Here is a 25,710-nt window from a genome sequence, read left to right on the forward strand (position 1 = left end):
AAGGGAAAAAATTGGGGAGAAAATGGGGAAAAAATGGAGAAAAACAGGGAAAAAAAGGGGGAGAAAATGGCGAAAAAAAGGAGAAAAAAAGGGGAAAAGCAGGGGAGAAATGGGGAAAAATCTAGGAAGAAATGGGGGAAAAAGGTGGGGGGAAAATGGGGAAAAAATGGGGGAAATCAGGGGGAAAATGGCAAAAATCAGAGGAAAAAATCGCTGGGAAAAAAGGTGGAAAAATGGAGAAAAACAGGCAAAAATCAGGGGAAAAACAGGGAAAAAAGGGAAGAAAAGGGGCAAAATAAAGGGAGAAAAAAGAAGGACAAATGGGGGGAAAACGGGGAAAAATCAAGATGGGAAATGGGGAAAAAAAGAAAAACTTCAGGGGGAAAACGGCAAAAAAATGGAGGAAAATGGGGGAAGAGAAATGGAGAAATGGAGAAAACCCCTCAGCCCCGTTTGTGCCCCCAGGGCGGAGGCCTGGACGCCCTCAGCGATCGCTTCCCGCCCCCGCCGGCGCCGCCGCTGCTGCTGGAGCCCAAGGCGGGGCTGTTCCCGCAGCCCTTCCCGCCTTCATCATCCTCATCATCATCATCACCATCACCATCATCATCATCATCCTCATCATCCCCGTTCCCGGCCGTGCTGCGGCAGAAGGGGCCCTTCCCCGTGCCCGGCCCTCCTCATCCTCCTCATCCTCATCCTCATCCTCCTCACCCTCCTCATCCTCACCCTCCCCCGGCGGCTCCCGGGGCGGGGGGGGCGCGCGGAACCTTCCAGAACAGCCCCGGAGCCGCCCTGGGCGTGGCCAGGCCGGGGCTGGGCCGGCCCCCGAGCGCCCCAACCAGCTGCGGCTGCAGCTGCAGCAGCGCCTGCAGGGACAGCAGCAGGTAACGGGGAAAATGCACAGAAATAGGCCCAAAAATAGCCCAAAATATCCCTAAAATATCCCCAAAATAGCCCTAAAAATACCCAAAGTATCCCCCAAAAATAGCCCTAAAAATACCCCAAATATCCCTCAAAATATCCCTAAAAATACCCAAAATATCCCCCAAAATATCCCTAAAAATACCCAAAATATCCCCCAAAAATAGCTCTAAAAATACCCAAAATATCCCTCAAAATATTCCTAAAAATACCCCAAATATCCCTCAAAATATCGCTAAAAATACCCAAAATATCCCCAAAAATAGCCCTAAAAATATCCCAAATATCCTCAAAATATCGCTAAAAATACCCAAAATTCCCCAAAAATAGCCCTAAAATACCCAAAATATGCTCCAAAATATCGCTAAAAATACCCAAAATATCCCCCAGAAATATCCCTAAAAATACCCAAAATATCCCCCAAAAATAGCCCTGAAAATACCCCAAATATCCCTCAAAATATTCCTAAAAATACCCAAAATATCCCTCAAAATATCCCTAAAAATACCCCAAAATATCTCTAAAAAAATCTTATCTCCCAAAATATCCCCAAAATATCTCCCAACAATAGCCCTAAAAATCCCCAAAATATCCCTCAAAATATCGCTAAAAATACCCAAAATATCCCCTAAAATCTCCCCCAAAAATCCCCAAAAATCCCTAAAATATCCCCCAAAATATCCCTAAAAATACCCAATATATCCCTCAAAATATCGCTAAAAATACCCAAAATATCCCCCAAAAATATCCCTAAAAATACCCAAAATATCCCTCAAAATATCACTAAAAATACCCAAAATATCCCCAAAATACCCCTAAAAATCCCCAAAATATCCCTCAAAATATCGCTAAAAATACCCAAAATATCCCCCAAAAATAGCCCTAAAAGTCCCCAAAATATCCCTCAAAATATCCCTAAAAATACCCAAAATATCCCTCAAAATATCGCTAAAAATACCCAAAATATCCCCCAAAAATCCATTTAAAAACCCCAAAAATATCCTTCAAAATATCGCTAAAAATACCCAAAATATCCCCCAAAAATAGCCCTAAAAGTCCCCAAAATATCCCTCAAAATATCCCTAAAAATACCCAAAATATCCCTCAAAATAACCCCTAAAAATCCCCAAAATATCCCCAAAATATCCCCCAAAATATCGCTAAAAATACCCAAAATATCCCCAAAAATATCACTTAAAATCCCTAAAAATATCCCTCAAAATATCATTAAAATTACCCAAAATATCCCCCAAACCCCCAAACTGTGCAGTGGCTGCTCCCAACCAGCTCCGGCTGCAGCTGCAGCAGCGCCTGCAGGGACAGCAGCAGGTAACGGGGGAAATGTACAAAAATAGCCCAAAAATAGCCCAAAATATCGCTAAAAATACCCAAAATATCCCCCAAAAATAGCCTTAAAAATACCCAAAATATCGCTCAAATTATCGCTAAAAATACCCAAAACATCCCCCAAAAATAGCCCTAAAAATACCCAAAATATCCCCAAAAATATCCCCCAAAAATACCCAAAATATCCCCAAAAATAGCCTAAAAGTCCCCAAAATATCCTCAAAATGTCGCTAAAAATACCCAAAATATCCCCAAAAATAGCCCTAAAAGTCCCCAAAATATCCCTTAAAATATTCCTAAAAATACCCAAAATATCCTCAAACTATTGCTAAAAATACCCAAAATATCCTCAATATATCCCTAAAAATACCCAAAATATCCCCCTAAATATCCCTAAAATATACCCCAAAATACCCCTAAAATATCCCCCAAAATATCCCTAAAAATACCCCAAAATATCCCTAAAATATCTCCCAAAATATCCCCAAAATATTTCCCAAAAATAGCCCTAAAAACACCCCAAATATCCCTCAAAATATGGCTAAAAGTACCCAAATATCCCCCAAAATATCCCTAAAAATACCCAATATATCTCTCAAAATATCGCTAAAAATACCCAAAATATCCCCCAAAATATCCCTAAAAATACCCCAATATATCCCCCCAAAAAAAACTAAAAAAACCTTAAAGAATTCAACAAAAATATCCCCCAAAAATCCCCTCCAAAGCCCCCAAAACTCATAAAAAACCCCAAGGAATTTTAATAAAATCCCCCCCAAAAATCATTTAAAAAACCGTAGTAAACCACAAAGAATTAGAAAAAATTCCCTCAAAAAAAACCCCCAAAAATCCCCTAAAAATCCCCAAAAAAATCCTAAAAAAATCTCCCCAAAAAACACATTAAAACCCCCAAAAAATCTAAAAAAATAAAAAACTTCCCCAAAAAGCCCCCAAAAAATCCCACAAAAATATCCCCCAAAAATAACCAAAATATCCTTAAATATTCCCCAAAAATCCCCAAAATATCCCCAAAAATCTCCCTCCAAAGCCCCCAAAACTCATAAAAAACCCCAAGGAATTTTAATAAAATCCCCCCAAAAATCATCTAAAAAACCGTAGTAAACCACAAAGAATTAGAAAAAGTCCCCTCAAAAAAACCCCAAAAATCCCTTAAAATCCCCCAAAAATCAGAAAAAAATCTCCCAAAAAACACTTTAAAACCCCCAAAAATCTAAAAAATTTTTTAAAAATCCCCAAAAAACGCCACAAAAATCCCAAAACATCCCCAAAAATACCCCAAAATAGCCCTCAAAAATACCCCCCAAAATAACCAAAATATCCTGAAATATCCCCAAAAGTATCCCCAAAATATCCCTGAAATATCCCCCCAAAATCCCCAAAATATCCCCAAAACATTCCCCAAAAATACCCAAAATATCCCCTAAAAATACTGAAATAAACTCCCAAAAATTAAATTAAATCCAAAGAATTGGAAACCCCCCCAAAAAAATCCCAATAAAAACTCCATTTAAAACCCCCCAAAACCCAAAAAAACCCCATAAAAACCCCATTGAAAACCCCATAAAAACCCCATTAATACCCGATAAAAACCCATTTAAAACCCAAAAAAACCCATTAAAACCTGATAAAAACCCCATTAAAACCCCGATAAAACCCCATTAAAACCCCATTAAAACCCCATAAAACCCAAAAAAATCCCAATTGAAGCCATTAAAAACCAGAAGACACCATTTAAATCCCCATTAAAAACCCCATGAAAACCCATGAAAACCCCATTTAAAACCCCAAAAAAACCATAAAAACCCCATGAAAACCCCATTAAAAATCCCATAAAAACCTCATTAAAAACTCCATAAAAACCCCATTAAAAGCCCCATAGAATCCCTTAAGAACCCCATTAAAAACCCTATGAAAATCCCATAAGAACCCAAATAAAGCCACTTAAAACCCCGTGAAAACCCCATTAAAAACTCCATAAAAACTCCATAGAGCCCTTAAGAACCCATTAAAAACCACTTAAAACCCCATTGAAAACCCATGAAAAACCCATTTAAAACCCCCCAAAAACCCATTAAAAACCCCATTGAGCCCCATAAAAATCCCAATAAAACCCCATAAAAACCCCATTTTAAACCCCATAAAAATCCCATTAAAAACCCCATTTAAAACCCCAAAAACCCAAAAAATACCCATTAAAAACCCCATTACAAACCGATAAAACACCCATAAGAACCCCAATAAAACCCCATAAAAACCCCATTAAAAACCCCATGAAAACCCCATAAGAACCCCATTAAAAACCCCATTAAAACCCCATTGATAACCCCATAAAAAGCCCATAGAAACCCCATGAAAACCCCATAAAAACCCCATTAAAAACCCCATAGAAATCCCATTTACAACCCCCAAAAACCCAAAAAATACCCATTAAAAACCCCATTACAAACCCGACAAAACCCATAAGAACCCCATAAAAACCCCAATAAAACCCATTGAAAACCCCCAAAAGAACCCATTAAAACCCTGACAAAAACCCATTAAAACCCTGATAAAACCCCCATTAAAAACCCCATAAAAACCCCAAAAAACCCCAATTAAAGCCATTAAAAACCCAGAAAACCCCATTTAAAACCCCCCAAAAAACCATAAAAACCCCCTTTAAAACCCCATTAAAACCCCATTTAAAACCCCATTAAAAACCCCATGAAAACCCCATTAAAACCCCATTAAAACCCCATTGAAAACCCCCATTTAAAACCCCATTAAAAACCCCATGTAAACCCCATTAAAAACCCAAAAAACCCATTAAAAACCCCATTAAACCCCATGAAAATCCCATAAAAACCCCATAAGAACCCCATTGAAAACCCCATTGAAACCCCATAAGAACCCAAATAAAGCCATTAAAAACCCCATGAAAACCCCATTAAAAACTCCATAAAAACCCCATTGAAACCCCGTAGAACCCCATAAGAACCCCATTGAAAACCCCCATTGAAAACCCCATTGAAAACACCATTAAAAACCCAAAAAACCCCATAAAACCCCATTGAAAACCCCATTAAAAACCCCATTAAAAACCCCATTAAAACCCCATTGATAACCCCATAAAAAGCCCATGGAAACCCCATGAAAACCCATAAAAACCCCATAAAACCCCATTAGAAACCCCATGAAAACCCCATAAAACCCCATTAGAAACCCCATGAAAACCCCATGAAAATCTCGTAAAAACACCATTAAAACCCCATTAAAAACCCGTAAAAACCCCATTAAAAACACCATAAAAACCCCATTGAACGCCCTAAGACCCCCATTAAAAACCACATAAAACCCCATGAAAAAACCCATTAAAAACCCATTAAAACCCCATAAAAACCCCATTAAAAACCCCATTTAAAACCCAAAAAATACCCATTAAAAACCCCATTACAAACCCGATAAAACCCCGATAAAAACCCCATGAAAACCCCATAAAAACCCCATAGAAACCCCATAGAAATCCCATTTACAACCCCCAAAAACCCAAAAAATACCCATTAAAAACCCCATTACAACCCCAATAAAACCCCAAAGAAACCCCAATAAAACCCCCATAGAACCCCAATAAAACCCCGTTAACCCCGTTCGTGCCGTTGCAGTTGCTGCAGCAGAACCGCCAGGCGGCGCTGCTGGGGCACTTCGGGGCGCCCGTGGGGCTCTCGCTGCGCGCCGGGATCCCGCAGCAGCAGCAGCAGCCGCAGGTAACCCCACATGGGGCTTTGTGGGGTTTTTGTGGGTTTGTTTGGGTTTATGTGGGTTTTGGGGTTGGTTAGGGGTGTTTGGGATTTGGGGTTTGTGGTTTTTGGGGTTTGGGATGGGGCTCTGGCTGCGCGCTGGGATCCCGCAGCAGCAGCAGCAGCAGCCACAGGTAACAGCGGGGAAATTTGGGGGATTTTTGGGGCTTGTTTGGGGTTTTTGTGGGGTTTTGGGGTTCTTTGGGGTGTTTGGGTTTGAGGTTCAGGATTTGGGGTTGTTTGTGGTTTCTGGGGTTTGGGATGGGGCTCTCGCTGTGTGCCGGGATCCCGCAGCAGCAGCAGCCGCAGGTGACAACGGGAAAATTTGGGGTTTTATGGGTTTTTAAATGGGTTTTTATGGGTTTTGGGTTTGTTTGGGGTTTATCTGGGCGTTTGGGGTGTTTGTGATTTGGGATTTGAGCTATGGAGGGTTTGGGATGGGGCTCTCGCTGCGCGCCGGGATCCCGCAGCAGCAGCCGCAGGTAACCCCAAATGGGGACTTTATGGGGTTTTTGTGGGGTTTTTGTGGGGTTTTGGGGTTTGTTTGGGGTTTTAGGTTTGGGAATTGAGATTTAGGGTGTTGGGGGTTTGTGGTGTTTGTGATTTGGGAACTGAGATATGGAGGGTTTGGGGTTGGGGCTCTCGCTGCGCGCCGGGATCCCGCAGCAGCAGCAGCAGCAGCCGCAGGTAACCCCAAATGGGGAAATTTGGGGTTTTTGTGGGGTTTGTTTGGGGTTTTTGTGGGGTTTTGGGGTTGGTTTGGGGTGTTTGGGGTTTGGGGTTCAGGATTTGGAGTTTGGGGTTTGTGGGGTTTTGGGTTTATGGTTTGGGATCTCCCTCCGCACCGGGATCCCACAGCAGCAGCAGCCACAGGTAACAACTGGGGATTTATGGGGATTGTTTGGGGTTTGTTTGGGGTTTTTGGGATGTTTAGGGTTTGAGGTTTGGGGTTTGGGATGAGTTTGGAATTCGGAGTTGGGAATTTGAGATGGGTTTGGGGTTGGGGCTCTCCCTCCGTGCCGGGGTCCCGCAGCAGCAGCCACAGGTGACAACAGGGAAATTTGGGGTTTTATGGGGTTTTTAAATGGGGTTTTTATGGGGTTTTTGTGGGGTTTTGGGGTTGGTTTGGGGTGTTTGGGGTTTGGGGTTCAGGATTTGGGGTTTGGGGTTTTTGGGGTTTGGGGTTGGGGCTCTCGCTGCGCGCCGGGATCCCGCAGCAGCAGCAGCAGCAGCCACAGGTGACAACGGGGAAATTTGGGGTTTTTATGGGGTTTTTAAATGGGGTTTTTATGGGGTTTTTGTGGGGTTTTGGGGTTGGTTTGGGGTGTTTGGGGTTTGAGGTTCAGGATTTGGAGTTTGGGGTTTTTGGGGTTTTGGGTTTATGGTTTGGGATCTCCCTCCGTGCCGGGATCCCGCAGCAGCAGCAGCCACAGGTGACAACGGGGGAATTATGGGGTTTTTAAATGGGGTTTTTGTGGGGTTTTTATGGGGTGTTTTGGGGTTGTTTGGGGTGTTTGGATTTAGGAATTGAGATTTGGGGTGCTTGGGGTTTGAGATTTTTAGGGTTTGGGATGGGTTTGGGCTCTCCTTGTGTGCTGGGATCCCGCAGCAGCAGCCTCAGGTAACACAGAGGGATTTGGGGTTTTTAATAGGGTTTTTAAAAATGACATTTTTATGGGGTTTTGGAGTGTTTGGGGTTTGGGGTGGGAATGTCCATGAGGATTGGGGTGCAGCAGCAGCAGCAGGAACGTGGGGTTCGGGGGTTTTGGGAGTTTTTTCAGGATTTTTTTTGGATTCTTTGCACTTTTGGGGGTGTTTCGGGGGGATTTTTTGGAATTCTTTGGGGTTTCTATGGAATTTTGGGGGGGTCTTGGGGGGTTTCAGAGAATTTTTAAAAAATTCTTTGGGGTGTTTTATGGAGTTTTTTGGGGGTTCTGGCATTGGGGTTTAGGGTTTGGCATTGGGAATGGCGTTGGGATGGGTTTTAGGGATGGATTTTTGCTTTGGGATTTGCGGTTTGCCGTCTGCAATCTGAATTTTCCCATTTCCGAGTCCCAAAAGCCTCTCAGCGACGCCCCCAGGGCGGATTCCTGGTTGGAATTTTGGGATTTTTTTGGGGATTACCTCACCTTGTGACCCCAATCCCATCCCACGCCCCCCTGGTTGGAATTTCGGGATTTTTTTGGGGATACCTCACCTCTCACCCATTCCATCCCACAGCCCCCAGGCTGGTTCCTGGTTGGAATTTTGGGATTTTTTGGGGATACCTCACCTCTGACCCCAATCCTGCCCCACAGCACCCCCTGGTTGGAATTTCGGGATTTTTTGGGGATACCTCACCCCTGACCCCAATCCCATCCCACAGCCCCCCCAGGGCTGGTTCCTGGTTGGAATTTTGGGATTTTTTACCCCTGACCCCCCAATTCCACCCCCCTGAATGTGCAGTGGCAGCGGGAGCTCTGGGCTGACTCTGGGTTGGAATTTTGGGATAATTTTTGGGGATACCTCACCTCTGACCCCAATCCCATCCCACAGCCCCCCCAGGGCTGATTCCTGGTTGGAATTTTGGGATTTTTTGGGGATACCTCACCCCTGACCCCAATCCTGTCCCACAGCCCCCCCAGGGCTGATTCCTGGTTGGAATTTTGGGATTTTTTACCCCTGACCCCCCAATTCCATTCCCCTGAATGCGCAGATGCTGGCGGAGCTCTGGGCTGATTCCTGGTTGGAATTTTGGGATTTTTTTGGAGACACCTCACCCATGACCCCAATTCCATCCCACAGCCCCCCTGGTTGGAATTTTGGGATTTTTTTGGGGATACCTCACCTCTGACCCCAATCCCATCCCACAGCCCCCCCAGGGCTGATTCCTGGTTGGAATTTTGGGATTTTTTTGGGGATACCTCACCTGTGACCCCAATCCCATCCCACAGCACCCCTGGTTGGAATTTCGGGATTTTTTTGGGGATACCTCACCTCTGACCCCAATTCCATCCCACAGGCGCCCCTGAACGCGCAGATGCTGGCAGAGCTCTGGGCTGACTCCTGGTTGGAATTTCGGGATTTTTTTGGGGATACCTCATGTCTCACCCCAATCGTGCCCCACAGGCGCCCCTGAACGCGCAGATGCTGGCGCAGCGGCAGCGGGAGCTCTACAGCCCCCCAGGGCTGGTTCCTGGTTGGAATTTCGGGATTTTTTTGGGGGGATACCTCACCTGTGACCCCAATTCTGCCCCACAGGCGCCCCTGAACGCGCAGATGCTGGCGCAGCGGCAGCGGGAGCTCTACAGCCCCCCAGGGCTGGTTCCTGGTTGGAATTTTTGGGGGATACCTCACCCCTGACCCCCAATCCTGCCCCACAGGCGCCCCTGAACGCGCAGATGCTGGCGCAGCGGCAGCGGGAGCTCTACAGCCAGCAGCACCGGCAGCGGCAGCTGATGCAGCAGCGCGCGCTCCTCATGCGCCAGCAGCAGCAGCAGCAGCAGCAGCAGCAGCAGCAGCAGCAGCAGAATTTCGGCAATTCTCCCCTGGGGACCCCCATGGGAACCCCAATGGGAACCCCGATGGGAACCCCAATGGGGACACCCATGGGAACCCCAATGGGGACCCCGATGGGGACGCCCATGGGGACCCCGATGGGGACGCCCCGGCAGCCGCAGCAGCCGCAGCAGCCGCAGTTCCCGTTCCCCACGGCCGCGTTCGGTACGAGCAGCCCCGCGTTCGGGGGTCCCGAGGGGGCGCTGGGGGCGCGCGGGGGCCTCGGGGGCCGCGCCGTGATGGGAGCGGCACCGGCGGCGGCGGCACCGACGGCGGCACCGGCAGCGCCCTACGGAGCCGGGATGGGCCCGGCCGGGATGCAGCAGAACCTCTTCCAGTACCCGGGGACAGGTATGGGAGAATTTGGGGTGTGTGTGGGGGTTTGGGAGGTTTGGGGTGTTTGGGATATTTGGGGTGTTTGGGAACCTCTTCCAGTACCCGGGGACAGGTACGGGGGGGTTTGGGGGGTTTGTGGGGGTTTTGGGGTGTTTGGGGGATTTGGGAACCTCTTCCAGTACCCGGGGACAGGTACGGGGAATTTGGGCTGTTTGTGGGGGGTTTGGGGGCAGTTTGGGAGGTTTGGGGTGTTTGGGGTATTCAGGGTGCTTGGGGTACTTGGGTGTTTGTGGTACTTCAAGGTTTTGGGGTGTTTGGGGCATTGGGGTATTTAGGGTGTTTGGGGCATTTGGGAACCTCTTCCAGTACCCGGGGCAGGTACGGGGGGCATGGGGGGTTTGGGGTGTTGGGGGAGTTTGGGGTGTTTGGGGTGTTTGGGGGATTTGGGAACCTCTTCCAGTACCCAGGGACAGGTACGGGGGAATTTGGGGCGTTTGTGGGGGGTTTGGGGGCAGTTTGGGAGGTTTGGGGGCAGTTTGGGAGGTTTGGGGTGTTTGGGGTATTCAGGAACCTCTTCCAGTACCCGGGGCAGGTACGGGGTATAGGGGTGTGTGGGGGGGTTTTGGGGTATTTGGGGTGTTTGGGGGATTTGGGATCCTCTTCCAGTACCCGGGGACAAGTACGGGGGAATTTGGGGTGTATGTGGGGGGTTTGGGGGCGGTTTGGGAGGTTTGGGGTGTTTGGGGTGTTTGGGGGCAGTTTGGGGGATTTGGGAACCTCTTCCAGTACTCGGGGCAGGTACGGGGTATAGGGGTGTGTGGGGGTTTTTGGGGTATTTGGGGTGTTTGGGGGATTTGGGAACCTCTTCCAGTACCCGGGGGCAGGTATGGGGGAATTTGGGGCGTATGTGGGGGTTTTGGGGGATTTTGGGTGTTTGGGGTATTTGGGGTATTCAGGGTGCTTGGGGTACTGGGGGTGTTTGTGGTACTTCAAGGTTTTGGGGTGTTTGGGACATTGGGGGGTTTGGGGTGTTTGGGGGATTTGGGAACCTCTTCCAGTACCCAGGGACAGGTACGGGGGGTTTGGGGGGTTTGTGGGGGTTTGGGGGCAGTTTGGGGTATTTGGGGGGTTTGGGATATTCAGGAACCTCTTCCAGTACCCGGGGACAGGTACGGGGGAATTTGGGGCGTTTGTGGGGGTTTGGGGTGTTTGGGGGATTGGGAGTGTTTGGGATATTCAGGAACCTCTTCCAGTACTCGGGGACAGGTGCGGGGTATTTGGGGTTTGTGGGGGTTTTGGGGGATTTTGGGGGTTTGGGTATCTGGGGTGTTTGGGGGATTTGGGGTGTTTGGGACATTCAGAGTGTTTGGGGTATTCAGGGTGTTTGGGGTATTTAGGGCACTTTGGGGTATTTGGAGTATTTGGGATTGTTTGTGTGCTTGGGATGTTTGGGACATTTGGGGATTCAGGGTGTCTGGGGTATTTGAGATGTTTGGGATATTCAGGGTATTGGGTATTCAGGGTATTCGGGATATTCGGGTGTTTGGGATGGGTGGGATATTCGGGGAATTCGGGGAATTTGGGGTGTTTGGGAACCTCTTCCAGTACCCAGGGCAGGTATGGGGGGTTTGGGGTGCGTGTGGGGTTTGGGGGATTTGGGTTATTCAGGACATTTGGGGTTCTCGGGGTGTTTGTGGTACTTCAGGGGTTTGGGGTGTTTGGGGTGTCTGGGACATTCAGGGTATTTTGGGTGTTTGGGGTATTTGGGGTGTTTGGGGGATTTGGGAACCTCTTCCAGTACCCGGGGCCAGGTACGGGGTTATTTGGGGTGTATGTGGGGGGTTTGGGGCAGTTTGGGAGTTTTGGGGTGTTTGGGGATTTGGGAACCTCTTCCAGTACTCGGGGGCAGGTACGGGGTATAGGGATGTGTGTGGGGGGGTTTTGGGGGCAGTTTGGGAGGTTTGGGGTGTTTGGGGGATTTGGGATCCTCTTCCAGTACCCGGGGACAGGTACGGGGGAATTTGGGGTGTTTGTGGGGGTTTTGGGGGATTTGGGGTGTTTGGGGTATCTGGGGTGTTTGGGGGATTTGGGGTGTTTGGGACATTCAGAGTGTTTGGGGTATTGAGGGTGTTTGGGGTATTTAGGGCATTTTGGGGTATTTGGGGTATTTGGGATTGTTTGTGTGCGTGGGATGTTTGGGACATTTGGGGGATTCAGGGTGTCTGGGGTATTTGAGATGTTTGGGATATTCAGGGTATTGGGGTATTCAGGGTATTCGGGATATTCGGGTGTTTGGGATGGTTGGGATATTCGGGGAATTTGGGGTGTTTGGGGTGTTTGGGGTATTTGGGAACCTCTTCCAGTACCCAGGGACAGGTATGGGGGGTTTGGGGTGTGTGGGGGGTTTGGGGTATTTGGGTTATTCAGGACATTTGGGGTACTCGGGGTGTTTGTGGTACTTCAGGGTTTTGGGGGTGTTTGGGGTGTCTGGGACATTCGGGGGGTTTGGGATATTTGGGGTGTGTGGGGTATTTGGGGTGTTTGGGGGATTTGGGAATCTGTTCCAGTACCCAGGGACAGGTATGGGGGGTTTGGGGTGTGCGGGGGATTTGGGGGGCTCGGGTGTCTGGGGGATTCAGGGTGTTTGGGGGATTTGGGGTGTTTGGGGGATTTGGGGTGTTTGGGGATTCGGGGTGTTCAGAGGATTTGGGGTGTTCAGAGGATTTGGGGGTTTGGGGGATTTGGGGTGTCTGGGGATTTGGGGTGTTCAGAGGATTTGGGGTGTTCAGAGGATTTGGGGTGTCTGGGGGATTCAGGGTGTTCAGAGGATTTGGGGTGTTTGGGGGATTTGGGGTGTCTGGGGGATTTGGGGTGTTCAGAGGATTTGGGGTGTTTGGGGGATTTGGGGTGTTTGGGGGATTCAGGGTGTTCAGAGGATTTGGGGTGTTTGGGGGATTTGGGGTGTCTGGGGGATTCGGGGTGTTCAGAGGATTTGGGGTGTTTGGGGGATTCAGGGTGTTTGGGGGATTTGGGGTGTTTGGGGGATTCAAGACACTCAGGATCCATCCTCGGGGGTTTTTATGGAATTTGGGGATGGACATTTGGGAAGGGAGACCCCAATTCCCAGGGAATTCCCAAAATTCCTTCCCGTAGAGGAGCTGGGATGGGCATGGATCCAATGCCAGGCTGGGAATGGAGGGAATTCCCTGGGAAAATGGGATTGGGGAAGGAATTCCCAGAGAGAGAATCCCTGGGAACATCCAAGAAAACCTTGGAGCACCCTGGGGATGAAAATTCCACCTCCCTTCCCACCCAAGCCAAGAGCTCCAAATCCTCGGTGGAATTCCCGGCACGGGGATGTGGGAATGTGGGAGATTTGGGAATGTGGGACTGTGGGAGATTTGGGAATGTGGGAATGTGGGAGATTTGGGAATGTGGGACGGGGTTCCCGGTGGGGTGACGGCGCTGCCGGCGTTCCCAGGGCTGGGCCAGCAGCCGGAGCCGTCGGGATTCGCGCCGGCGGCGGCGCTGAGCCCCGGCAGCCCCCTGGTGTCGCCGCAGCTGCCGCCGGCGCCGCCCGCGCCCGGCTACCAATCGCCGGAGCTGAAACCATGGCAGGCCGGGAACGTCGGGAATAACGGGTGAGGGAGCGGCGCCGGGACGGCTGAAGGGAAGGGAGGGATCGGCCTGAGGGATCGGCCGTTGGGGACGTTCCATTGGGATTGTCCGTTGGGATCGTCCACTGGGATTGTCCATTGGGATTGTCCTTTGGAGTCACTCATTGGGATTGTCCATTGGGATTGTCCATTGGGATTGTCCATTGGGATTGTCCATTGGAGTCACTCATTGGGATTGTCCATTGGGATTGTCCATTGGGATTGTCCATTGGGATTGTCCGTTGGAGTCACTCATTGGGATTGTCCATTGGGATTGTCCATTGGGATTGTCCGTTGGAGTCACTCATTGGGATTGTCCTTTGGGATCGTCCATTGGGATTGTCCATTGGGATTGTCCATTGGAGTCACTCATTGGGATTGTCCATTGGGATGTTCCATGGGAATTGTCCATTGGGATTGTCCATGGGAATTGTCCATTGGAGTCACTCATTGGGATTGTCCATTGGGATTGTCCATTGGGATTGTCCATTGGGATTGTCCATGGGAATTGTCCATTGGAGTCACTCATTGGGATTGTCCATTGGGATGTTCCATGGGAATTGTCCATTGGGATTGTCCGTTGGAGTCACTCATTGGGATTGTCCTTTGGGATTGTCCATGGGAATTGTCCATTGGAGTCACTCATTGGGATTGTCCTTTGGGATTGCCCATGCGAATAATCCTTTGGGATTGTCCATTGAGATTGTCCATTGGAATTATTCATTGGAATGATCCATTGGAATTATCCATTGCGACTGCAAATTGGAATCGTCCATTGGGATTGTCCCTTGGGATTGTCCCTTGGGATTTCCATTGGATTCATCCATTGTAATCATCCAATGGAATGTCCATTGGGATTTCCTTTGGATTCATTCATTGGAATCATCCAATGGAATGTCCATTGGGATTTCCTTTGGATTCATTCATTGGAATCATCCATTGGAATGTCCACTGGAGTCACCCACTGGAATTATCTTCTGGGACTGTCCATTGGAATTGTCCTCTGGAACTATCCACTGAAATCATTCCTTGAAATGACCCATTGGGATTGTCCATAGGGAACATCCCTTGGGATTGTCCAGTGGAATTATCGATGGGATTAACACATTGGGATTGTCTGTTGGGAACATCCATTGGGAATATCTGTTGGGGTTGTCCATCGGAATCGTCCATCGGGATTGTCCATTGGGACTGTCCATTGGCCATTGGAGTAATTTATTGGGATTGCCCATTGAAGTCACTCATTGGAATTATTCATTGGGATTGTCCTCTGGAATTATCCATTGGAATCATTCTTTGAAATTATCCATTGGGATTGGCCATTGGAGTCACTCATTGGGATTGTCCGTTGGGATTGTCCCTTGGGATTGTCTGTTGGAATTATCCATTGGAATCACTCATTGGGATTGTCCATTGAGATTGGCCATGGGAGCGTCCATTGGAATCATCCCTTGGGATTGTCCTTTGGGATCATCCATTGGGATCGTCCTCTGGAAATACCCATTGGAATAATTCTTTGAATTTACTCATTGGAATTGTCCATGGGAATTTTCCGATGGAATCATCCGTTGGAATTGTCCTCTGGAATTAATTCTATTGGAATCATTCTTTCAAATTATCCATTGGACTTGTCCACTGGGATTTTCCATGGGAATCATCCATTGGGATTGTCCTTTGGGATTGTCCATTGGAGTCACTCATTGGGATTGTCCAGTGGAATCGTCCTTTGGAATTGCCCGTTGGAATTGTCCATTGGCATTGCCCATTGGAATTATTCTTAGAAATTATCCACCGGGATTCTTCATTGGGATTGTCCTTTGGAATCATCACTGGAGTCACTCATTGGGATTGTCCATTGGGATTGTCCATTGGGATTATCTATGGGAATTATCCTTTGGAATTATCCATGGGAATTATTCATTTCAGTTATCCATTGGATTCATCCATTGCAATTATCCTTTGGTATTTGCCATTGGAATTGTCCATGAGAGTCACCCTTTGGAATATTCCATTGGAATAATCTATTGGAATAATTACTTGGATTTATCCATTGGAATTGTCCATGAAATCGCCTACTGCCGTTACCCGTTGGGATTATCCATTGGGATCATGCATTGGGATTATCCATTGGATTTAGCCATCAAAATCATCCTTTGGAATTATCCATTGTTTTTTTCCATTCAGATTATCCATGGGAATTATTCATTGGAATAATCCTTTGGAATTACCCATTGGAGCCACCCATTGGAATCATCCTTTGGGATCGTCCATTGGGACTGTCCATGGGAATTATCCATTGGAGTCTCCAATTGGGATTATCCATTGGATTCATGTATTGGAATTATCCTTTGGTATTTGCATTGGAATTGTCCATGGGAATTATCCATTGGGATTTTCCATGGGAACTATCCCGGTTTTCCAGCGTTTTCGGCCCGGCGGGCGCGGCGGCGCCGGCGGCAGCGCAGGGGATGTACAACAACATGAGCATCACCGTCTCCATGGCCGGCTCCGGCACCGGCATTCCCGGCTCCGGCACCGGCATTCCCGGCTCTGGAGGAATTCCCGGCTCTGGAGGAATTCCCGGTTCCGGCGGAATTCCCGGTTCCGGCGGCGTTCCCGGCGGTTCCGGCGGCGTTCCCGGCATGGGCGCCATGGGCGGCGGCCTTGCCATGAATCCCGTCATGGCCGGCATCAACTCCATGTGCTCGGAGCAGGTGGGGCTGGGAACGGGAATCACTGGGAATGGGAATCACTGGGAATGGGAATGGGGATTGGGGATGGGGATGGGAATGGGAATGGGAATGGGAATGGGAATGGGAATGGGGATTGGGGATGGAGATCACTGGGAATGGGAATCACTGGGAATGGGAATGGGATTGGGGATGGGAATGGGAATGGGAATGGGAATGGGAATGGGAATGGGAATGGGGATGGGAATGGGGATGGGAATGGGAATGGGGATGGGGATGGGAATGGGATGGAATGGGAATGGGAATGGGAATGGGGATGGGGAATGGGATTGGAATGGGGATGAGAATGGGAATGGGATGGAATGGGGATGGGGATGAGAATGGGAATGGAATGGGAATGGGAATGGGGATGGGGATGGGGAATGGGAATGGGAATGGGAATGGGAATGGGGATGGGAATGAGAATGGGGATGGGAATGGGGATGGGAATGACAATGGGAATGGGAATCACTGGGAATGGGGATCAGAATGGGATGGAATGGGGATGGGAATCACTGGGAATGGGAATGGGGAATGGGATTGGAATGGGAATGGGGATGGGAATGGGAATGGGGATGGGGATCGGAATGGGGATGGGAATCACTGGGAATGGGAATGGGAATGGGGAATGGGGATGGGGTGGGAATGGGATTGGAATGGGAATGGGGATGGGAATCACTGGGAATGGGGATGGGGATTGGAATGGGGATGGGAATCACTGGGAATGGGATTGGGAATGGGAATGGGATGGGAATGGGAATCACTGGGAATGGGGAATGGGATTGGGGTGGGAATGGGAATGGGGAATGGGAATTACTGGGAATGGGAATGACTGGGAATGGCATTGGGAATGGGGATGGGGATGGGAATGGGATGGGATGGGAATCACTGGGAATGGGAATGGCAATGGGAATGGCAATGGGAATGGGATGGGAATGGGAATCACTGGGAATGGGGGTGGGATGGGATGGGATGGCGGTGAGGGTGCAGAAACATCTGGAGAAGTTCCAGGTGGTGGGATGGGGCTGTGGATCACTGGGAATGGGATCAGGACCGGGACTGTTGGTGCTTGGAAACAGGGGATGGGATCAGGAATGGGATTGGGAATGGGATCTGGAATGGGATCGGGAATGGGATTGGAATGGGATCTGGAATGGGATTGGAATGGGTAGAATGGATCGAATGGGATTGGAATGGGATTGGAATGGGATCAGGAATGGATCAGGAATGGGATTGGAATGGGATTGGAATGGGATTGGAATGGGATTGGGAACAGGATCATAAATGGGGAATGGGACTGGGAATAGGATCAGGGATGGGATTGGGATGGGATCATAAATGGGGAATGGGACTGGGAATAGGATCAGGGATGGGAGCAGGACTGGAATTGGGAATGGGATCAGGAATGGGATGGGGAATGGGAGCGGATTGGGTGTGCACAGGGCAGGAACGGGGCCAGGAGAGGAGAATCCCGGAGCAGATCCCAACATCCCACTGGGATCCAGCACGGACGCCCAGCCCAAACCCCAGATCCCAAACCCCCAGAACCGCGCTCCTTCCCTCTCCTGGCATTCACTCCCGGCACCCATTCCCGCTGATCCTGGCATTCATTCCCGCTGATCCCGGCGCCGTTCCCGCCATTCATTCCCGCTGATCCCGGCACCATTCCTGCACTCCCATTCACGCCATTCATTCCGCTGATCCCGGCACTCATTCCCGGCCCACCCATATTCCCGCATGTATCCCAGCCCCATTCCTGGCATCATTCCCGCCATTCATTCCCGCGCTGATCCCGCTTCACCCCATTCCCGCTGATCCCGGCACCCATTCCCGCTGATCCCGGCACCCCTATCCTGGCATTCCATTCCCGCACATTCGTCTCCCGCTGATCCCGGCACCCATTCCCGCTGATCCCGGCACTCATTCCCGCTGATCCCGGCACTCATTCCCGCTGATCCCGGCCCCGTTCCCGCTGATCCCGGCACCCATTCCCGCTGATCCCGGCACCCATTCCTGGCACTCATTCCCGCCATTCCCGCTGATCCCGGCCCCATTCCCGCTGATCCCGCCCATTCCCGCTATCCCGCCATTCCTTCCCGGCGTTCATTCCCGCTGATCCCACCAGCCCGTTCCCGCTGATCCCGGCACCCATTCCTTCGGCACTCATTCCGCCATTCCCGCTGATCCCAGCTCACTTCCGCTGTCCCGGCCCCGTTCCCGCTGATCCCGTTCCCACTGATCCCGGCCATTCCATTCCCGCCATTCCCGCTGATCCCGGCCCCGTTCCCGCTGATCCCGGCGCCCATTCCCGGCCCCGTTGCCGCTGTCCCGCAGGTGCCCGAGGCGGCGCTCCGGCCCCCGGGGCTGTTCTGTGCCCAGCTGGGCCCCGCGGAGCTGCTCAAGGCCGAGCCCGACGGCGCCCAGGTACCGACATGGCACCGGGGACGGACGGCGCTGTCCCCAAGGGTGACACGGCACCGGGGATGGCACTGTCCCCAAGGGTGGCACGGCAGGGCTGGGGAGGGCACGGCAGGGCTGGGGATGGCGCTGTCCCCAAGGGTGGCACGGCAGGGCTGGGGATGGCACGGCAGGGCTGGGGATGGCACTGTCCCCAAGGGTGGCACTGCAGGGCTGGGGATGGCACGGCAGGGCTGGGGATGGCGCTGTCCCCAAGGGTGACACGGCACCGGGGATGGCACTGTCACCAAGGGTGGCACTGTCCCCAAGGGTGGCACTGTCCCCAAGGGTGGCACTGTCCCCAAGGGTGGCACGGCAGGGCTGGGGATGGCACTGTCCCCAAGGGTGGCACTGCAGGGTGGGGATGGCACTGCAGGGCTGGGGATGGCGCTGTCCCCAAGGGTGGCACTGCAGGGCTGGGGATGGCGCTGTCCCCAAGGGTGGCACTGCAGGGCTGGGGATGGCACTGTCCCCAAGGGTGGCACTGCAGGGCTGGGGATGGCGCTGTCCCAATGGTGACACTGCAGGGTGGGGATGGCACAGCAGGGCTGGGGATGGCGCTGTCCCCAAGGATGGCACGGCAGGGCTGGGGATGGCACGGCAGGGCTGGGGATGGCGCTGTCCCCAAGGGTGGCACTGCAGGGCTGGGGATGGCGCTGTCCCCAAGGGTGGCACGGCAGGGCTGGGGATGGCGCTGTCCCCAAGGGTGGCACGGCAGGGCTGGGGATGGCACTGTCCCAGGGTGGCACCACTGCAGGGCTGGGGATGGCGCTGTCCCAAGGTGCACACTGCAGGGCTGGGATGGCGCTGTCCCCAACGGTGGCACGGCAGGGCTGGGATGGATCGCGCTGTCCCCAAGGTGGCACTGTCCCAACGTGGCACAGCAGGGCTGGGGCAGGGCGCTGTCCCAAAGGGTGGCACTGTCCCCAACGGTGGCACGGCAGGGCTGGGGACAGCGCTGTCCCCAAGGGTGGCACTGCAGGGCTGGGGAGGGACAGCGCCCAGCGTGGCACTGCAGGGCTGGGGAGGGGACAGGGCCCATTGGTGCCACTGCAGGGTCCAATGTCACTGCAGGCCTGGCACTGCCACTCCTCACTGTCCCCAATTGTCACTGCAGGGTCCCAGTGGTGGCACTGCAGGTCCCCAACATGTCATTGCAGGTCCCCAACGGTGCCACTGCAGGGCTGGCACTGCCGCCCCTCACTGTCCCCAAGTGTCACTGCAGGGCTGGCACTGCCCCCTCAGTGTCCCCAAGTGTCACTGCAGGGCTGGCACTGCCGCCCTCATGTCCCCAATTGTCACTGCAGGGCTGGCACTGCCGCCCCTCACTGTCCCCAAGTGTCACTGCAGGGCTGGCACTGCCGCCCCTCACTGTCCCCAAGTGTCACTGCAGGGCTGGCACTGCCGCCCCTCAGTGTCCCCAAGTGTCACTGCAGGGCTGGCACTGCTGCTCCTCAGTGTCCCCAAGTGTCACTGAGGTCCCCATTGGTGTCACTGCAGGGCTGGCACTGCCGCCCCTCACTGTCCCCATTGGTGTCACTGCAGGGCTGGCACTGCCACCCCTCACTGTCCCCATTGGTGTCACTGCAGGGCTGGCACTGCTGCCCCTCACTGTCCCCAATTGTCACTGCAGGGCTGGCACTGCCACCCCTCACTGTCCCCATTGGTGTCACTGCAGGGCTGGCACTGCCACTCCTCACTGTCCCCAATTGTCACTGCAGGGCTGGCACTGCCGCCCCTCAGTGTCCCCATTGGTGTCACTGCAGGGCTGGCACTGCCGCCCCTCAGTGTCCCCAAGTGTCACTGCAGGGCCTGGGGAGGGGACAGTCCCACAAAACGAACCGGGACAGGCCCGGAGCATGGGGACAGAGTGGCACTGTGGGGTGGGAGGGGTGGGAGGTTCTTCCAGGTCATGGTGGGCTGAGGGCACCAGGGTCTCACCAGCGTTGGGTGGCACCATGAGGTGACCCCGCTTGGAGGTGAGGTCACCAAGGTGACACCAGTGTTGGGTGACATCCTTTGGGTGACACCATTGGGTTGGAGCCACCAAGGTCCAACAATTGTTCAGTGACACCGTTGGGCTTGAAGCCACCAAGGTCCCACCAGTGTTGGGTGACACCATTGGGTTGAAGCCACCAGGGTCCCACCAATGCTGGGTGACACCATTGGGTGACACCATTGGGTTGAAGCCACCATGGTCACCTCAATGTTGGTGACATCCTTGGGTTGAAGCCACCAAGGTCACTGGAGTGTTGGGTGACACCACTGGGTGACACTGTTGGGTTGAAGCCACCAAGGTCCAACCACCACTGGGTGCCACCATTGGGTTGAGGTCACCATGGTCACCTCAGTGTTCAGTGGCATCACTGAGTGACACCTCTTGGGTTGAAGCCACCAAGGTGCCACCAGTGTTGGGTGACACCATTGGGTGACACCATTGGATTGAAGCCACCATGGTCCAGTCACCATTGGGTGCCACCACTGGGGTTGAAGCCACCGTGGTCACCTCAGTGTTGGTGACATCCTTGGGTTGAAGCTGCCATGGTCCCACCAGTGCTGGGTGACACCATGGGCTTGAAGCCACCAGGGTCCATCAATGTCTGGGTGACACCACTGGGTGACACCATGGGCTTGAAGCCACCAAGGTGCCACCAGTGCTGGGTGACACCGTTGGGTTGAAGCCACCAAGGTCCATCAATGTTTGGGTGACACCCCTGGGTGACACCGTTGGGTTGAAGCCACCAAGGTGCCACCAAAGCCACCGCAAAGACGCTGCCCGTCCCTGCCGGTGTTTGATTCCTTTTTCCATCCTTTTTTCTCTTTTTTTTCCCTTTTTCCCCTGTTCCCTTTTCCTTTTTCCCCTTTTTCCCCTTTTCCCTCTTTTTCCTTTTCCTTTTTTCCCTTTTTTCCTTTTTTCCCTTTTCCCCTTTTCCCCTTTTTTCCCTTTTCCCCTTTTTCCCTTTTTTCCCTTTTCCCCTTTTTTCCCTTTTCCCTTTTTCCCCTTTTTCCCTTTTTCCCCTTTTTCCCTTTTTTCCCTTTTCCTCCCTTTTTTCCCTTTTCCCCTTTTTCCCTTTTCCCCTTTTTCCCTTTTTTCCCCTTTTTTCCCTTTTTTCCCTTTTTTCCCTTTTTCCCTTTTCTCCCTTTTCCCCTTTTTCCCTCTGTCCCCTTTTTCCCTTTTCCCTTTTTTTTCCTTTTTCCTTTTTTCCCTTTCCCTTTTCCCCTTTTTCCCCTTTTTTCCCCTTTTTTTCCCCCTTTTTTTTCCCTTTTTTTCCCCTTTTCTCCCTTTTTTCCCCTTTTTTTCCCCTTTTTTTTCCCTTTTTTCCCTTTTTCCCCTTTTTTACCTTTTCCCCTTTTTCCCCTTTTCCCCTTTTTCCCCTTTTCCCTGTTCCCCTGTTTCCCGCAGGTGCAGCAGGTTCAGGTGTTCGCCGATGTCCAGTGCACCGTCAACCTGGTGGGGGACCCCTACCTGGGCCCCGCCCCCCCCGGCGCCCTGGGCACCCCCAAAACCCCCGGCGGGGCCCCCCCGGCGCCGCCCGCGCCCGGCAAGAGCCTCCTGCAGCAGCTCCTCACACGATGAACCCCAAAATCCCCGGAATTCCCAAATACACCCAAAATACACCCAAAACCCAATCGGAACCCCTGTGCCCGCAAGAGCTCTGCAGCAGCTCCTCACGGAGTGAACCCCAAAAACCCCAGAATTCACCCCAAAATTCACCCCAAAACCCAACGGTGCCCGGCAAGAGCCTCCTGCAGCAGCTCCTCACAGAATGAACCCCAAAAACCCCGGAATTCACCCCAAAATACACCCCAAAACCCCAATGGGAACCCCCGCGCCCGGCAAGAGCCTCCTGCAGCAGCTGCTGACAGAATGAACCCCAAAATCCCCGGAATTCACCCCAAAATTCACCCCAAAACCCAACGGTGCCCGGCAAGAGCCTGCTCCAGCAGCTCCTCACGGAGTGAACCCTGAAATTCACCCAAATCCCGGAATTCACCCCAAAATTCACCCAAAACCCCAATGGGAACCCCACGCCCGGCAAGAGCCTCCTGCAGCAGCTGCTGACGGAATGAACCCCAAAATTCACCCAAAATACACCCCAAAACCCCGGCAAGAGCCTGCTCCAGCAGCTGCTGACGGAGTGACCCCAAAATTCAACCAAAAACCCCAAAATTCACCCAAAATTCACCCCAAAACCCCGGCAAGAGCCTCCTGCAGCAGCTCCTCACGGAGTGACCCCAAAATCCCCGGAATTCACCCCAAAATACACCCCAAAATACACCCCAAAACCCCGGCAAGAGCCTCCTGCAGCAGCTGCTGACAGAATGAACCCCAAAATTCACCCAAAAACCCCAAAATTCACCCCAAAAATAGAGATTGTTCTATGGGATCTCCTCCTGCAGCAGCTGCTGACGGAGTGACCCCAAAAACCCCAAAATTCCACCAAAAATCCACCAAAATTCCTCCCAAAACCCAAAAATTCCACCAAAAATCCCAAAATTCCTCCCAAAAATTCCACCAAAAACCCCAAAATTCCACCCAAAATCCCCAAAATTCCTCCCAAAACCCAAAATTCCACCCAAAAACCCCAAAATTGCCCTCAAAAATCCCAAAATTCCACCTAAAAACCCCAAAATTCCCCTCAAAACCCAAAAATTCCACCCAAAACCAGAGATTTCTTCTACAGGATCTATTTTTGGGGGAATTTGGATTTTTGTGGGAATTTGGATTTTTGTGGGAATTTGGATTTTTTGTGGAAATTTGGATTTTTTTGGGGCAATTTGGATTTTTGGGGGGAATTTGGATTTTTTGTGGGAATTTGGATTTTTTGGGGGGAATTTGGATTTTTTGGGAGAATTTGGATTTTTTGGGGAGAATTTGGATTTTTTTGGGGGAAATTTGGATTTTTTTGGGAATTTTGCTCCCCAGCCCTGCTGCAGGAATATTTGGGGTGCAAATGGGAATTATTGGGGTTGGATTTGCCAGGTTTTTTTGGGGTTTTGGGCCCTTTTTCCCTGTTTTTTTCCCCCTTTTTTTCCCCTCTTTTCCTGGTTTTTTTCCTCCTTTTCTCCCTCTCCTTTCCCTGTTTTTTCTCCTTTTTTCCCTCCTCTCTTTTTCGTTGATTTTCCTCCTTTTCCCCCTTTTTTTTCCTCCTTTTTCTCCTCGTTTTTCCTCCTTTTCTCTCTCTTTTTTTCCCTGTTTTTTCTCCTTTTCTCCCCCCTCTTTTTCCCTGTTTTTTCTCCTTTTTTTCCCTATTTTTCCCTGTTTTTCCTCCTTTTTTCCCTCACTTTTTCCCTATTTCTTCTCGGTTTTCCCTCTCTTTTTTCCATGTTTTTTCCTCTTTTTTCCCCTCTTTTTCCTGATTTTTCTCCTTTTCCCCCTCTCTTTTTCCCAAATTTTTCTTCTTCTTCCCCCTGGTTTTTCCTCCTTTTCTCTCTCTTTTTTCCCTGTTTTTTCTCCTTTTCTCCCCCCTCTTTTTACCTGATTTTTTTCTCCTTTTTTTCCTTTTTTTCCCTGTTTCTTTCTCTTTTTTCCCCCTTTCCCTTTCCTTCTTTTTCCCCTCTTTTTTCCCCCTTTTTTCCCCTATTTTTTCCCAATTTTCTCCAATTTTTTTCCCCAATTTTTTCTCCAATTTTTCCCCAATTTTTCCCCATTTTCCATCCCCATTCCCACTCCAAGAATTCCCAACAAAAACCCAAAAACCACAAAAATGAGGAAGATGAAGATGAGGAAGATGAAGCTCAGTCTCAGCTGGATCTGACGCAGGGCAAAGACACAAAAACCCCAAAAAACCCAAAAAAAACCTGAAAAAAACCCTCAAAAACCCCCAAAAAAACCCAAAAAAACCCCAAAAAAACTGAAAAAAAACCCTCAAAAAACCCCAAAAAACCCAAAAAAATCCCTCAAAAAATCCCTCAAAAACCCCAAAAAAACCTGAAAAAAATCCCTCAAAAAACCCCAAAAAACCCCCCAAACAGACCTGAAAAAAAACCCCAAACCCCTGGAAAAAATCCCTCAAAAAAACCCCCCAAAATCCCCAAAAAATCCCTCAAAACCCCCAAAAAATCCCTCAAAAAATCCCTCAAAACCCCCAAAAAAACCTAAAAAAAACCCTCAAAAAAACCCCAAAAATTCCCTCAAAAAATCCCTCAAAACCCCAAAAAAATCCCTCAAAAAATCCCTCAAAAACCCAAAAAAACCCCAAAAAACCCTGAAAAAAAAACCCCAAAAAACCCTGAAAAAAACCCTCAAAAAACCCCAAAAAACCTCCGGAATTCTGCTGGAAAAATCCCAATTTTTCCCCTCCCAACCCCATTTCCCCTTCCCTGGGCTCGTGCGTACAATCAGCTTTTTTAGCAACAGAAATTGTGACATTTGTGGGGTTTTTTTTCCATAAAAAAACGTGAAAAAAACACAAAAAAAAAGAAAAAAATTTCCTATTTTGAGCCGGATTTTCCATGGTTTTTGCCGGTTTTCCCACCCTTGGGAAAACCTCGTGTATAGTGCAAGAAAAGAGGGAAAAAAATGAGAAAAAAATGAGAAAAAAAAGATAAAAAATGGGAAATTGCAATAATTTTTAGGGGTGATGGGAGGGGGAGGGTTCTTGTAGATAATTTTGGGAAAAGATGGAAAAGTTCTGGGAAATGATGGAAAAAAAAGAAAAAAAATGAGAATAAAATGGAATTTTTTTTGTTTGTTTTTTTTTTTTTTTGTTTTCTGCTTGGATTGTGTTTAACAGCTGGAGTAGCTTTGGATATTTAAAAGAATAATAATTAATTATTAATTAATAATAATAATAATAAAAGAATAATAATGGAATTGTTTGTCAGGAAAATTTTTTTTTTTTTTTTAATGGGGGGTTTTAATTGAAATTGGAATTTAATTCAGTTTTTTTTTTCATGGGGGTTTTGTTGTTTTGTACTTAAAATTTT

At 50.1% G+C, this 25,710-nt stretch overlaps 1 protein-coding gene across 1 annotated transcript in view; it reads left to right on the forward strand.

The window, feature by feature from the left end:
• NCOA1 (nuclear receptor coactivator 1) overlaps positions 1-22,363 on the forward strand; it is a 62,923-nt gene extending 40,560 nt beyond the window's left edge. The window contains exons 13-20 of the mRNA XM_064707220.1: positions 466-880; positions 2,192-2,250; positions 5,931-6,032; positions 9,428-9,953; positions 13,420-13,579; positions 16,017-16,308; positions 18,658-18,747; positions 22,184-22,363. Coding sequence (XP_064563290.1) covers positions 466-880; positions 2,192-2,250; positions 5,931-6,032; positions 9,428-9,953; positions 13,420-13,579; positions 16,017-16,308; positions 18,658-18,747; positions 22,184-22,357 — 1,818 coding nt within the window. The 3' untranslated portion in view covers positions 22,358-22,363. The remainder of the gene's footprint in view (positions 1-465; positions 881-2,191; positions 2,251-5,930; positions 6,033-9,427; positions 9,954-13,419; positions 13,580-16,016; positions 16,309-18,657; positions 18,748-22,183) is intronic.
• The last annotated feature ends 3,347 nt before the right edge of the window (positions 22,364-25,710 follow it).

Source organism: Zonotrichia leucophrys, chromosome 3 (assembly GCF_028769735.1).
Source record: "Zonotrichia leucophrys gambelii isolate GWCS_2022_RI chromosome 3, RI_Zleu_2.0, whole genome shotgun sequence".
Lineage (NCBI taxonomy): Eukaryota > Metazoa > Chordata > Aves > Passeriformes > Passerellidae > Zonotrichia > Zonotrichia leucophrys.